The sequence below is a fragment of the Kwoniella europaea genome, chromosome 1 (genome assembly GCF_036810445.1).
Source record: "Kwoniella europaea PYCC6329 chromosome 1, complete sequence".
Lineage (NCBI taxonomy): Eukaryota > Fungi > Basidiomycota > Tremellomycetes > Tremellales > Cryptococcaceae > Kwoniella > Kwoniella europaea.
Window position 1 is genome coordinate 14,230,103 of NC_089487.1, and position 12,988 is coordinate 14,243,090.

General features: G+C 45.1%; 4 protein-coding genes across 4 annotated transcripts; 2 read left to right on the plus strand and 2 right to left on the minus strand.

Moving 5' to 3' along the window:
• Window positions 1–194: 194 nt before the first annotated feature.
• V865_005432 (uncharacterized protein) lies at window positions 195–1,608 on the plus strand (the record flags this gene model as incomplete). Its single annotated transcript, XM_066229204.1, has 3 exons — window positions 195–888; window positions 1,024–1,340; window positions 1,486–1,608. 3 exons carry the CDS (start codon window positions 195–197, stop codon window positions 1,606–1,608), a joined length of 1,134 nt encoding a protein of 377 aa, XP_066085301.1.
• A 408-nt stretch (window positions 1,609–2,016) lies between these two features.
• V865_005433 (uncharacterized protein) lies at window positions 2,017–3,663 on the plus strand (the record flags this gene model as incomplete). The annotated part of the gene is made up of 4 exons (XM_066229205.1): window positions 2,017–2,109; window positions 2,171–2,956; window positions 3,035–3,093; window positions 3,174–3,663. The coding sequence occupies 4 exons, from the start codon at window positions 2,017–2,019 to the stop codon at window positions 3,661–3,663; spliced, it is 1,428 nt and encodes a 475-aa protein (XP_066085302.1).
• A 536-nt stretch (window positions 3,664–4,199) lies between these two features.
• On the minus strand, window positions 4,200–5,758 carry V865_005434 (uncharacterized protein; the record flags this gene model as incomplete). Its single annotated transcript, XM_066229206.1, has 5 exons — window positions 4,200–4,227; window positions 4,294–4,889; window positions 4,961–5,082; window positions 5,147–5,235; window positions 5,313–5,758. The coding sequence occupies 5 exons, from the start codon at window positions 5,756–5,758 to the stop codon at window positions 4,200–4,202; spliced, it is 1,281 nt and encodes a 426-aa protein (XP_066085303.1).
• Window positions 5,759–7,699: 1,941 nt separating this feature from the next.
• On the minus strand, window positions 7,700–12,694 carry V865_005435 (uncharacterized protein; the record flags this gene model as incomplete). Its single annotated transcript, XM_066229207.1, has 9 exons — window positions 7,700–7,923; window positions 8,010–8,322; window positions 8,384–8,566; window positions 8,633–8,816; window positions 8,880–9,144; window positions 9,203–9,395; window positions 9,470–10,040; window positions 10,147–10,640; window positions 10,697–12,694. The coding sequence occupies 9 exons, from the start codon at window positions 12,692–12,694 to the stop codon at window positions 7,700–7,702; spliced, it is 4,425 nt and encodes a 1,474-aa protein (XP_066085304.1).
• Window positions 12,695–12,988: the final 294 nt, after the last annotated feature.

The window sequence follows — 12,988 nt, forward strand, 5'->3', positions numbered from 1 at the left end:
CCATCTTTTGCCACTACACACTGCATCACGCGAAGGGCATGCCTATGCAGCTTTTTTTGCATTCCTAAAACCCGATCACCTTCGGCTACCATTCAAAAGATAATTTCTGAAATCCAAATGTTTCAACGTCCATTCCATACATGATCCAACTTACACCATAACAAAACACAACATCTACACAACCTTCCATCAAGATGTCCGAGCAAGCTGCGCCTCCCCCGGACGTGCCCATGGAGATAACCAACGACAGTATCAATTCTTATCCTGACGCTAGAGAATCCGACGGACCGGAACTCCAAGCTTCCGAAGCTATCTCTCATGATGTTGCTGGACCTTCCTCAACTTTCATTCCACCCACGACTGCACCTCCATCCCCACCATTACCGAATCTCAACACAAAACCATTCCCAGCTATCGATATAGATTCTGACGAAGATGATTCAGAGGTTGACGAACCTGTTGCGACTCTACCTATATACCTATCCACGGCGTTGGGCAACAATATCGACCTGTATCAGTATCCTTTACAACATCGATCTATCACTGTACCGACATGGGCTAGGGATAGGGGAAAATACATATCTGCTAGGGTCAAGGAGAAGATAAATAGGGTTGAAATTGAGATCCCGGTTGACGCAGGTCAGAGTTACTGGAGGGAAGAAAGAGCAAGAGATCTAGGTTTCGTGACTGATACGAGGGAGATTAACGGTAATGGGGATGATGATGTTGTTGGTGGGTATGGATTTGGTGGTGGAGGTGGATCGAAGAAGGATAAAGATAATAAAAAGGCTAAAGGCAAAGGAAAGGAGAAATGGGGTGATAAAATGCGGCTGAGAAGTGAACCTGTACCGAATGCTACGGGTTATTATTCTGGTGTCATAAGGGATGGTGAGTGGTTTCATGCAATACATCTTCTATCTTCAGTCATGATAATCTTCATGGACATATTGAACGTGATGAATCGGAGAATGGTTTCGGGACTTTGGGATTTTCTCTGACAGTTATTCGTGATAATCACTTTAGGCGCACTTCATCTCCACCCCATCTCAAAACTTCACCAATTCCGTACTTCCTTAGGTTACTTGGACGACGCCGATGAAAAAGCCAAAGAACGATCCACACGACGTACAGCCAATGGCGGGGCAGGCGGGGGCGATTCAGACGATGACAATGCGAAGAAGAAACCTGTCAAAGATCTAAGACAGCAGCAGAGAAAAGTGTTGGACGAAGAGGATAACGATGGGAGTGGAAGTATCAAAGATTTCAGGAACAAGATGTGGTGGATGACTAAGAAAGAGGAGGAGGATCAATGGGTACCTTATCAATGGAGAGCAGGAGAGGTAAGCGAAAGAGTTTTCATTTCATGTCAGGCGATGTAGCATAGGCTCATTCAACTTATTTTTGTTCTCAAACTTCTATCGCGTCTCTTGATTTTCATGGTATATCTATTATTCAACAACCATATGCGACCGTTGCAACGTACAGGATGAAGAAGTCGCTGAGACGTTAGAACAACTCGTCGTTCCGCAAGACAAGCGAGAAAGACTGACATGTAAAACCCGACCGTTGGATTATCTCGATCGACAGGATAAGATGCAGATTGTATAGATGATTGGAATGTTGGTCAGTCGCATCTGGCTCAACGCATACACTTCGCTTGGATCGGTCTTTCTTCATCATCTGCTTATAACGACTTCATGAATCAATGCATGTACTGTACATATCTCATGACTCATTTGATTCCGTTGGAAGGTCATCCATGTTGACTCGTTCAATCCGAATCTCATTTGATTATTTGATTTTTATCATCTCGAGAGATAAGCGCTCCTCTGTCCATATCAATTCATCTATTTATCTCTCTCTGGACATTGCTGTTGTTGGCAGCCTGTTTTCTTTCTCCTAAGTCATAAGTACAACAGACGACCTCGCGGCTTCTCAGACCCCTCTGCTCTCCCTCATTCGCCCGTCACCAAAATCGCTCTACCTCTCTCCCCAGTCGTTCGCCCACGTACCAACATGTCCGCTCCAACTCTGCTCAGGCTCGCTCGACCCAGAGTCATCAATCCTCTTCGATCGTCATCAGTCAGAAGCTACGCTACTGAGCTCAAAGTGAGTATGGCCGTGGACTTCCATCATATGCGCATCTTCACTTACTGGTTATTATATATAGCCCAACTTATCATACACCAAACCCACCCATCCCGACTCCACCGCCTCTTCCCACACCCCCACCCAAAACATCATAACTGATCATTCTCAATACCTACTCAACACCTACATCCGACCTCCTATACTCATCACCAAAGGAAAAGGCCTGATCCTTACCGACACCCTCAACCGGGATTACCTAGATTTCACAGCTGGTATAGCAGTGACGGCTCTGGGTCACTCAGACGAAGGTATCAACCAAATCATCAATGAACAATCTTCCAAATTGAGTCACGCAAGTAATATATATTGGAATGAACATGCTGGTGAACTCGCAAAATCCCTAGTGGAAAATACAAAGAAGTTTGGTGGTCTAGGTTTTACCTCGGGTGGTACCTCATCCAACGGTGAAGCTAAAGTGTTCTTCTCGAACTCTGGTACAGAAGCCAACGAAGGAGCTTTGAAATTCGCTCGAGCCCATGGGAAAGTTACAGGAGGAGAAAGCAAAACCGGTATAGTATGTTTCACGAATGCGTTCCATGGAAGATCGATGGGTGCATTGTCAGTCACGCCCAGTCCAAAGTACCAATCCCCATTTGCACCTCTTATACCTAATGTCAAAGTGGGCAAATACAACGAAACTTCCCAAAAGGCTATTGAGGAGTTGATAGATGAAAATACCTGTGGAGTGATATTGGAGCCTATCCAAGGTGAAGGTGGGGTTGAACAGGGAGACATTGAATTTTTGAAATTGGTTGCGAAGAGGGCTAGGGAGGTCGGAGCTGTTTTGATATATGATGAGATTCAGGTGGGTCATAATGACAATCTCATTGTTCATTGTTCTCATGTCAATCAATACTAAGGCTAATCTATATGCTTCTCATAGTGCGGTCTCTTCAGATCGGGTACAATGTGGGCCCATTCCTCCTTCCCTGTCGAAGCTCAGTAAGTCACGATTCACATAATAATCCTGTTCGTTCTCCTGTTCAACCTTGTTAATCTGATACACTGTATTCCTAATCCAGCCCCGACATAATCACAATGGCCAAACCCTTATCCAACGGATTCCCCATCGGCGCCATCATGGTCCGTTCCTCGATCGCCGAGACCATCACTCCAGGAATGCACGGTACGACCTTCGGTGGTCAACCCTTAGCTACTGCCATAGGAGTTCACGTCCTATCCCGTCTGTCAGATCCATCATTCCTTTCTAATCTCAAAGAAACTTCAGAATACCTAGGTGAAAAGATGAAAAGACTTCCTGAACTTTTCCCTTCCTTGATTCAAGAGAAATTACGAGGTAGAGGATTGATCCGAGGAATAGGCTTTAAGGACAATACCAAACCTTCCGAATTGGTTAGACTTGCAAGAGAACGAGGTGTATTGCTTTTAACTGCTGGATCGGACGCTGTTAGATTCGTACCCGCTTTGACGGTCAGTGAAGAACAGATTGACCAGGCGATGGGTGTCATTGAGAGTTGTCTGAGTATCATCGTTGATGGTGAGAAGGCTTAGTAGTAGGTGTAGTATCGTAGATTATGTAGATCGTTAGGTCGGATATTGGTATGAGATTGAAACCATTTGTTATGAGTAACACATCGGAGCAATGCTAGAATTGAAAAGCAGGTACAATGTAACAAGTGCAATCTCACTGTGAACAGCGATAGTGCAGTCCCACCAGTCGACATATTCTGTACATGCATATATAAATCATCTTCTTGATCTCCTCCTGACTTCTCTGTCATCCCCATCAAGGGTCTTTCTTCTCTCTCACTTATTCATAAAACAAATTACACCGTTCTAAAAGGCGAATAGCGCATCACTACTATTTTTAAAATTCTACAATGGGAAAAACGACTGGCAGTCAATTCAATGTGACTTAACAAAGAAAAAGGGAAATGAAAGAGATAATGTCCATTAGTGAGGGGGATGTATTTTATATTTTATTCTATGTACATGCTTTGAACTGTATCGGATGCGGAAGAGATGATGACGATTTGGACGAAGTGTGAATATACTGGCGTAGTTGAGTATATCTTAATATCACTCATCTACTCTCTTCTACCAATTGAATCGTATCTATGTACAAAGACAAGAACAGTTTGTCAGTCAAAGCAGCCATACATAGTTTCTTAAATAACTTACGTAGGTGGTATTTCAGCCCCATAGGAAGGTTCCTCCTCATCCTGAACTCTTCCACCATCTTGGTGAACCGTAACTTGATCTGAAGTGGAAGTCTCTGTTGGACTCATCGGTGGTGCCAGTTGATTGGATCCACTTGCTCCCGCAGGTCCCGGTCCAGCAGCTGGTCCCCCATATCCACCTTGGTTCTGTACTCTGAATCTTTGAGATTCTTGATACGCTTCTCGTTGTTTCGCTGACATTCCTCCAGCTGCCAATCCACCTGCAGCTGCACCAGCGCCTGCTCCGATTTCGGGATGAGGGGCGATACCGGTAGGATGAGCAGTAGGCATAGGCATAGTAGCCAAATTCTGCATGTCGTATCCACCTGCGCCTCGTCCAGCGAATCCAGCTGAAGTTCCGGTTGATGGACCTCTAGAGACATCTTGAGGGCCATACCCACCGTCAGAGCTTGTCACTGCCGATCTGGGGTATTGTGCCATTTCGGGTGATTGGGTGGTGGATGCTACTCCCGGTGTATAGTAGGGTTCGACAGTTGGATCGTTGCCCTCTTGACCCAGGTCGATGGGTGCTTGATGTTCTGGTCTTCCGGGATCAAACTGGGTGATTGGGGAAGATCAGTCGTGGTCTCGGACAACGTATGGTCAAGAGAGATCAAATGCTGACTTACCATCATATCGTCAAACTCATCCCTGTTGGATCTTCGCCTCTTCAACAAGAACCATAACAGGATACCGATAAGAGCGAGACCGACTACACCTCCGACTACACCACCAACAATCGCACCGGTGTCTACAGCAAGACAATGGTGAGCTTCTGCTCGGTTATATGAAGATACAATATCAATAAAACTCACTACTGCCACCACCACTTGATGAACCAGCACCTACAGTGGCTGTTGGGGTAACCACTACTGAACCATTGGCATCCGTGACGGTGACATAACTAGTGTCATCAAAGAACCAATGATCAGCATGAGAAAGATCGTCTATCATATTGTAATGGGATTAGTCATCACTCACACTACTGTTGAACCACCTGATACAGATTGCGATCCTGCTGGAACGGACGTAGCAGAAGCAGAAGCCGCCGAACCGCTCGCTCCACTGGAACTTCCTGGTGCGGCCGTCACACTGGCACTTTCAGATACAGACGCACTACTTTGTCCCGAAGTCGGATTGGCCGAAGACGATGCTCCAGGTGCTGGGGAAGTGGTCCCCTGGGAAGAACTTGGGTTTGCCGAAGAAGCCCCTCCTTCACTTGACGTGGAAGATTCGGCGGGTTCGCTCGATGTAGTCGAGGAGGAAGATTCGGCTGGAGGAGCGGAGGAAGTACTGGATTGAGCCGGTGGTGAAGTGGTACCTTCGGAAGGTGAGACTACAGCTGAAGAGGCTGCAGAAGAGGCAGCAACGGAGGAACTGGCGTCAGCGGACGTTCCTGCATCTGGATCAGGTGAGGTTTCCGCCATGTTGAATGAACGACGTCGACGTCAATGTCAAAGGGTGGCAAAAGGTATTGAATTGGGTTGTTTGATGATGATAATTATATATGGTAATGAAGCAAAGAATGAACGACGTTGGGTTGATTGATAATGGCAAGTCGTATATAGATGAGAGAGAGAGTTTGGGTGAGAATATTAAGGATGATGACTTCTTTTTCAGTTGTCGAGTTGAATTGGTTTGATTCATACAATACACAAGACAACCGAAAGAGTTCAACGAGGCAAAGCAGGAAGTGAAACTTTTAGTTGTGTGATGATGATACAAAAAGAAGATCTGTGCGGATAGGATAGAATTCAAGGATAGAGAGCTGTGTGATACCAATGACCGATGACCAATGACCCCTAAGGATAAAAGGGTCGTGTCGTATCGTTATCCTCAGATTATCTCTCCGTCCGCAAAAATCCGCTTTGCTTTTTTGTCTACGACTTCGTATGCAAAATATTTATAGGTGTGGGAAACAAAAGCGATGAAGTTAAGGTGTTCTAGAATACAGAAGTAGTCTAAAGTATGGGGTAGAGTGATAGTAGATAGCGAAAACTACGGATTTCACAGAAAGAGGGGTGGTTTCTTGATGCTTGGATGTGCAGGATATTTACTCACACATGATATAAACTGATTTACTATTTCACTCTTACTTGCTTTCACTACACTATTTGCGAGATGAGTTTGAAGATTGTCGTATAGATTAAAGGAGTGATTCGTTATATGTATGATACGGATAATGAGCAGATGTTGAAAGAAGATGAAAGGAGATTGAGAGATTGAGATGGATATGAGGATAAGAACTGCGGATGGAGTGGAGTAGAGTGGGAGAGTCTAGTGATTTATGAATTTCAATTTGTATTTTTGTGAAAAAGGCTTGGATTGGTGGATTGGTGGATTGGTGGATTGGCGTTTTGGCGGGATGATCTACGAAAGTATAACACAGTAACACAGAATCAGTCTAAATTGATCTACACCAACTAGCTCAATGCATCAAAATGATTCGTCTTTTGTACTGGACATGCGAGTATCTTTCTCGTTGATTGGAAGGGAATCCTGTAGACCTCACAGTACATGCATGCAAACACACACACATATACAGAAATTTTCTGGGTTCTACATACCACCTGCAACCGAAGAAATGGAAAAAGTGGTAAAAAGCTGTGCTGATCTGTTTAAATTCCTATAATGGAATCTGCGCGTCTGCTTTCTTTTTTTCGTTTCGTTATTACTTCTTTGAGGGTCAACGATGAATGATGAAGAAGACGTTGGCTTGATCACGCCTGAATGCAATTGTCAATTACGAAGGTGCATATGCATGTATCGAGTCTTGATGATATCAGTCAAATAAGTGAAACCGGGATAACGATCCTTTGAACCAGGATCGCGACACCTCTGTATCCCAGCTGACAGGTACATATGTATGGGGTACATGGGTATGTCTCTCTCCATCACTCATCACTTCTCCTCTAGTCAGTTCCATCATGACATGTATCGTCACGAAGACGCTTGGGACCATTCTGTGAGTCCTGTTCTGCTGCAGGATAAGAACATGACATCACTACCCAACCCTCCTTTCGTTACCAGATATCAGTTCTAGGGGTTCTGGGGTACACACAACGTGCCTTTGGAAGGGATGAGGGATGACCCTCAAAGCGCTGATCTCGAATGCAGGGTTCTTGTAACACAAGTTGATTCGTTCGGCACTGTCAAGAGTGATCTCTTTGAAAACTTCTGCCTAGTCAACAGCCAGTGTTATGCTGCTGTTGAAGACCAGTCATAATCTGATCCAGTAATTGGATATGAATATCAAATGTCACATAACATGATGATCTAGATAGAAATACAACTTGAGACAACATGAGGGAACTCGTATATACAATCATCATAATCATGAAATGTCGTTAATCTAACAAATGTGCTTTTCATTCGACGCTTGGTATCACCTTCGGCTCCTTCTTATCAACAGGTTTGACGGTGAAATCCAATTGAGCCTGACCTCTAACATTCCCAACTTTCAAACCTTTGCCCAACCTCTTCGCTCTAACCTTCTTTGTGATACTTAACATCAAGGTTAATCGAGTTATCTCATATAACTGATGTAATCGAGCTTTCACTGTGCTTTTCAGCGTACCATTCGATTGATCAGCTACAACAAAATCAACGCATCAGCTCATACCTCATACCTCATACAAAGCTTATCGTTATATCCCAACGACAATATGATAAACTCACATATCAAATCTCTACATCTCCTTAATCCTTCTCTAACCATCTCAATCTCGCAATCCTGCATCAGATCCTTAATTGATCTCTCACCGTAGATCCCACTTGTCTGTTCGTTGCTAAGCTCCATATTGAGTTCTCTAAGGAGCGTATCGATATCTGACATCGATCCATAGAGGAACGTAACGAGCAAGTTAATTTCACTCCAATCAGGTTCGATCTTCTCTTCACTTGCTGGATTTGAAGGAGGTTTGATTAGATCTGATATATTATCGATTGATAAGAGTAAAAACGGGACAGGTGGGACCAATGGCCTCTTATCCTATTTGCACATCAAGGTCAATCCAATGGGATCCATGTTATTGGATAGTATGCCAACTTACCATCGTTTCCACCTTGGCCAGGGTACCAGGTAAGAGCCATTCCATAGCTAACCACCTGTACAGCATCCTGCTTTCATTACTCTTCTGACCGAGTGAATCAAGTATAGCAACTTTGACTGCGTTCGAATGTTGGGTGGAAGCATCGACAATAGCTCGTGTGATGGAATAAACAAGTTGGACCATCTGCATGAGGTATCAGAGTCAGTTGATGACGTCCGCAAAGAGAGTATAATGAAAAGCTCGACTTACATTCTCGACCTCATGGACCGACTCGTGCAAAAGGACTTGGATAGTGTCTCTTATGGTTCGTTTCAGAGCTGACGAAGTGGAACTATCGATCGACATGAGCAGGAGTATCGGTACCCATCCTACGTTCTGAGGCTTGATGAATCCGCTGGGATCTGTTTGGTAGTAGATGATATCGTTCGACCGGCTGGGTAATTTCGTCAGCACAAACAGAACCCGCTTTTAGAACGAAAGACCTGTCATCACTCACTTGGCGTCCGCCATGAGTATCCTACAAATCATGCCGCAGGCTTCTTCTCGTCCAATCATTACCCCACCTTCATCCTCGATATGTCCGAGATCTTCATTCAATTTGGAAACGATCGATCTTCTAGCACCTAAGTGAGACAGGAGCTTGATCCCAAGTCCAAGTAGGTATTTGAGATCTTCCCGGCGGAGGTATTCATCCATCCGTAGCATATCACTGAAGCACGTTCGAGCGATTGCAGACCAGTTGGGGTCGTATGATGAGATAGCTGTTGACCAAGGTCAGGTATGCTTTGTATAAGGAATCGTGGTGGCATCCATACGTACCATTATTGAACAAAGCCTTTGCCAGCTCCCTTCTGTCTTTCTCTACAAATACCATAATTCCCGAAGACATGATATGACCCAAACTTTCCAGATCTGGATCCGGCTGGCAAGTCATCTCGCAGATCATCTCAAGCATCGGATCATGCTTATCGATATCGAAGGGTACAATGCGCTTCTGGTCCTTCTCTTCGGGCTAAAGATCCAGAATCCGATCAGCTGAACTTTCCATCACTTCGAATAAATTAGCTCGTTCGAGTTTCGACTCACTCGTATAGGTTTTTTCTCCCAGAACCCTTCCCAAGTCAAACCTTGATCTTTCCTATCTTTCGAAGAGGTCATACTAGCTTTAGCATCCCTAATCAAACTATCATCCAATCCTACACCTTCTTTCCTTAGTTCTTCAATCACGTCGTTAAACCCATCCTCCTCTTCCAAACCATCCAAAGCTACATCAATATCAAACGACTGGTCCAATTCCATCTTTATATCTTCTAGATCATCCAGATCGGATAAATCAGATAAAGGAGAATCATCACCATCATCCCATTCAGTTTCCGGAGTGGGATATGCATCTTCACCTTGTCTTTGCTGTTGATGCTCTTCAAGAAATTCATTAATATCTTTATTCTTGTTGATCACTCTAAGTATACTTCTGAATTTCTGATCTTCAAGCTTTTTGGTTTTGAGTCTTTCAGCTTTGGCCGATTGTTGGATAGCTTCGAATTTGGCTTTTCGTCGTGCAGCTTTGGCTTCTTCAATTTGGGCTTTTCGAGATTCCTGGCGAGACTGGATGGCAGATCTCATGTTGGGTTTAACAGGTGATTTAGGAGCGATATTACTAGAATATCAGATGAAACAAATCAGTAATCGGTAATCAATACCATTCATTCGTTATGGAATCAACCGTAGCCGTATGGTCCTGAATTTTTGTGATCCACACTTACTCAAGGAACCCATCCAGATCACCTCCACCATCCTCATCATCCCCTTCATGCTGCTTCTTCCCCAGCAGATTCTGAGCTTCACTCTCCAGCTGCCTTTCCTTCTCCCTCTCTTCCTCCCTCTCCTTTTCCACCCTGATGCGTTCTTCTTCCAGGAACTTGCTATACTTCTCAGAGATATTCCTCCGTTTACGCGACTCGGTAGGTGACGTAGAGGGTCGAGATCGTTTTTGCGATGATCGAGGGGTTGTAGGTGAAGTTTGCACAGGTTCAGATTGCGTTGCGAGCTTGGTTTGAGAGGATGAGGATTGTTTGTGTGAGCTTGTAGCTGGTACAGATTTGGTAAGAGACGAAGATGGGCTGTCATTGGTATGTTGTTTTTGTTGAGCAGGTTCGACGTCTTGTGGCAGATCTGATGGATCCTGGACCAAGTCAGAACCTTTCTCAGGAGCTTCATCGTCGCTTGCAGCCCATTCGAAATCGGCAAATTCCGCAAACTGCAATTTCAATCAGCTCATCGATTCACGAACTATGTGTAGTAAGATGCACTTACGATATCGTCAACATCCGCAGGAGACTCCTTACTATCCTTCTCGTCCTGTTGTTTTAGCGCGCTATTATCCTTCTTGGGAGTTGACACCTTGGACAAAGGCGTCTCGTCGCCAAACAACCTAGGGAACGGTTTACCTTTCACTGGACTTGCACTAAGCGATTTGACAGGCGAAGGTTTATATCGTTCTTCCTTATTGTTCTGGTACACTCTTGATGGCGAAGTGGGGCTGGACAAAGGAGTGAGGGAGGAAGAAGTTGAACTTGGATTTCGCGAATTGGCATCATCCTGCGTGGCTTGGAGGGTGTTATGTGATTTTGTCGATAATTTTGTAGGCGAGATGTCGGGAGTAGGCTTATGTGCAGATGATGATCTTGATAGTTGATCTGGTTGGATCCTTCTTTGAGGTGGAATCGATTGATTCTGTTTACCCTTCTCCTTTACTCTAGGTTGATTCGTAGTATCTGTCTTTTTCGATCCTCCAGCACTATGCGTACTCTGCGTTCGAGGCCAATCATGTATACTCGTTTCCACAGGAGGTAAAGTGTATGCTCCAGGTTGTGGTCTCTCCCTGGATGGTTTTCTGGACTGTAACTCGGGGTTAGGAGCATGTTTAGGTCGATAGGGGCGTTCGTTGTTGCCCGATGGATGGGGAGGAAAGTGTTTGGACTTGACGGGGTGTTGGGTGGGTTTCGAAGGACCAGCTTCAGCGTTGAGCCTAGAATTGAAGGAATCTCGAGGAGACTGTACGACGATTTGCGGCCGTGTAAGGGGTTTTGTAGGTAATTTCGAGTTACTCTGACCTTGATCCTGGGAAAAGGAGAGGGGCTTTGTCGGACCTTGTAAGAAAGAAGCCTGCATTGCAGATCTATTCAAAGGCGAGTTTTCCGCTTTCGGAAGCGGAACAGATTTTCTTAATGGTGATTCATTCATGGCTCTATGAACTTGTGTTACCAGAGTTGAACATTCCTTTGAGGCTGATCTCCTTGAAGTCTGAGGAGATGTCCTCTGTGAGGATGGTGCTCGTGAGTCTCTGTGTATTTTCTCAGCCTCCATCTTCTTCACTCGTTCGATGATTGCAGCTTCCCATTCGTCGTTTGACTTTCTATGCTCCATGGGCTGTTTAGGCATCTTCTTCACTTTTCGTGGCGAGCAGGACACAGCTTTGTTGGAATTGACAGCGGTTCTAGAAGTGGAAGGAGACCGAGCAACGTCGGCTCGTTGGAGGTTGATGCATTGAGATGAGGCCGATTTGGTAAATTTGCGTTGTTGGAACCTGTTAGCCTGCGACAAAGTGGGTTTCACTGAATCATCTATAGGTGGATGTTTGACAATCCCATCATTGATCAATTTGGATTGAAGCACTTCAGGCGATGCGGAGCGAGATGAGTTAGAACACAGATCGATAGCTTGGCGTCGATCTAATCCAAAAGCGTCGAAAGATTTCCTAGCCAACATTGACGAGGCGCTGCTGTGATGACCTGCAAGATGAGTCTGGCTTGAGGACACCCTTCCATCCTTCCTGAGTTGCTCAGATATGATCGACGATGGAGGTCTAAGGGAAGTCTTGGTGGGTGGATCTATCCGTTTTCCCTTCCCTTCTACAGGTCGTCCATCTGTATCCACCAGCACTATCGAACCTGAACTGCCTTTCTGCTTCGCTTTGTCCATCTCTTCTACTTCTTCCTCCTCGTCCGTATCAGTTAAAGTCAAATCTATAGGTTCGGCAGCTTTCCCTTTCCCTTTGTGCTTCTGCGTCAAATCAATAGCCTCGGACGGTCGATGGGCGGACGATCTTCTGATTCTAGATTGGGACGAGGATAGGTATCGAGAGGAATTCGATGTGGGATTTCTCGAGGGATTACGTGAAAGATACTGATGATCACCTAAAGTGGAAGGTCCAGCTTCACCTTGCGAGGATCTATCCGACTTGATTGCTGGCCTGGTGGATCGCGACAGCGAGTAGGGTTGTTGGGAGCCAGGACCAGGTGGACCTGACATTGTAGTCGTGAGTCCTCTCCTCTCCTCTCGGTAACTTATCTTTTGTTGCTGGTATTTTCGAGTGAGTCACGTAGGTTGACGAAATCCTTAAATCAAGAATAAAAGCCGGTTGACTGGACTTGGACTTGCTCGACTGCCCATCGATAACAAATTGACCCTGCCTCCACCCTCGTGTCTCCCTCGTGCATCTCCCAATCATCTCGCGACTGACCTTTATCGGTGCCACATGAGCAATTATCCGATAAATCCGATGAGGTGAGTGGCAAATGGCAAAGAGAGTGTAGCCTGCTGTGA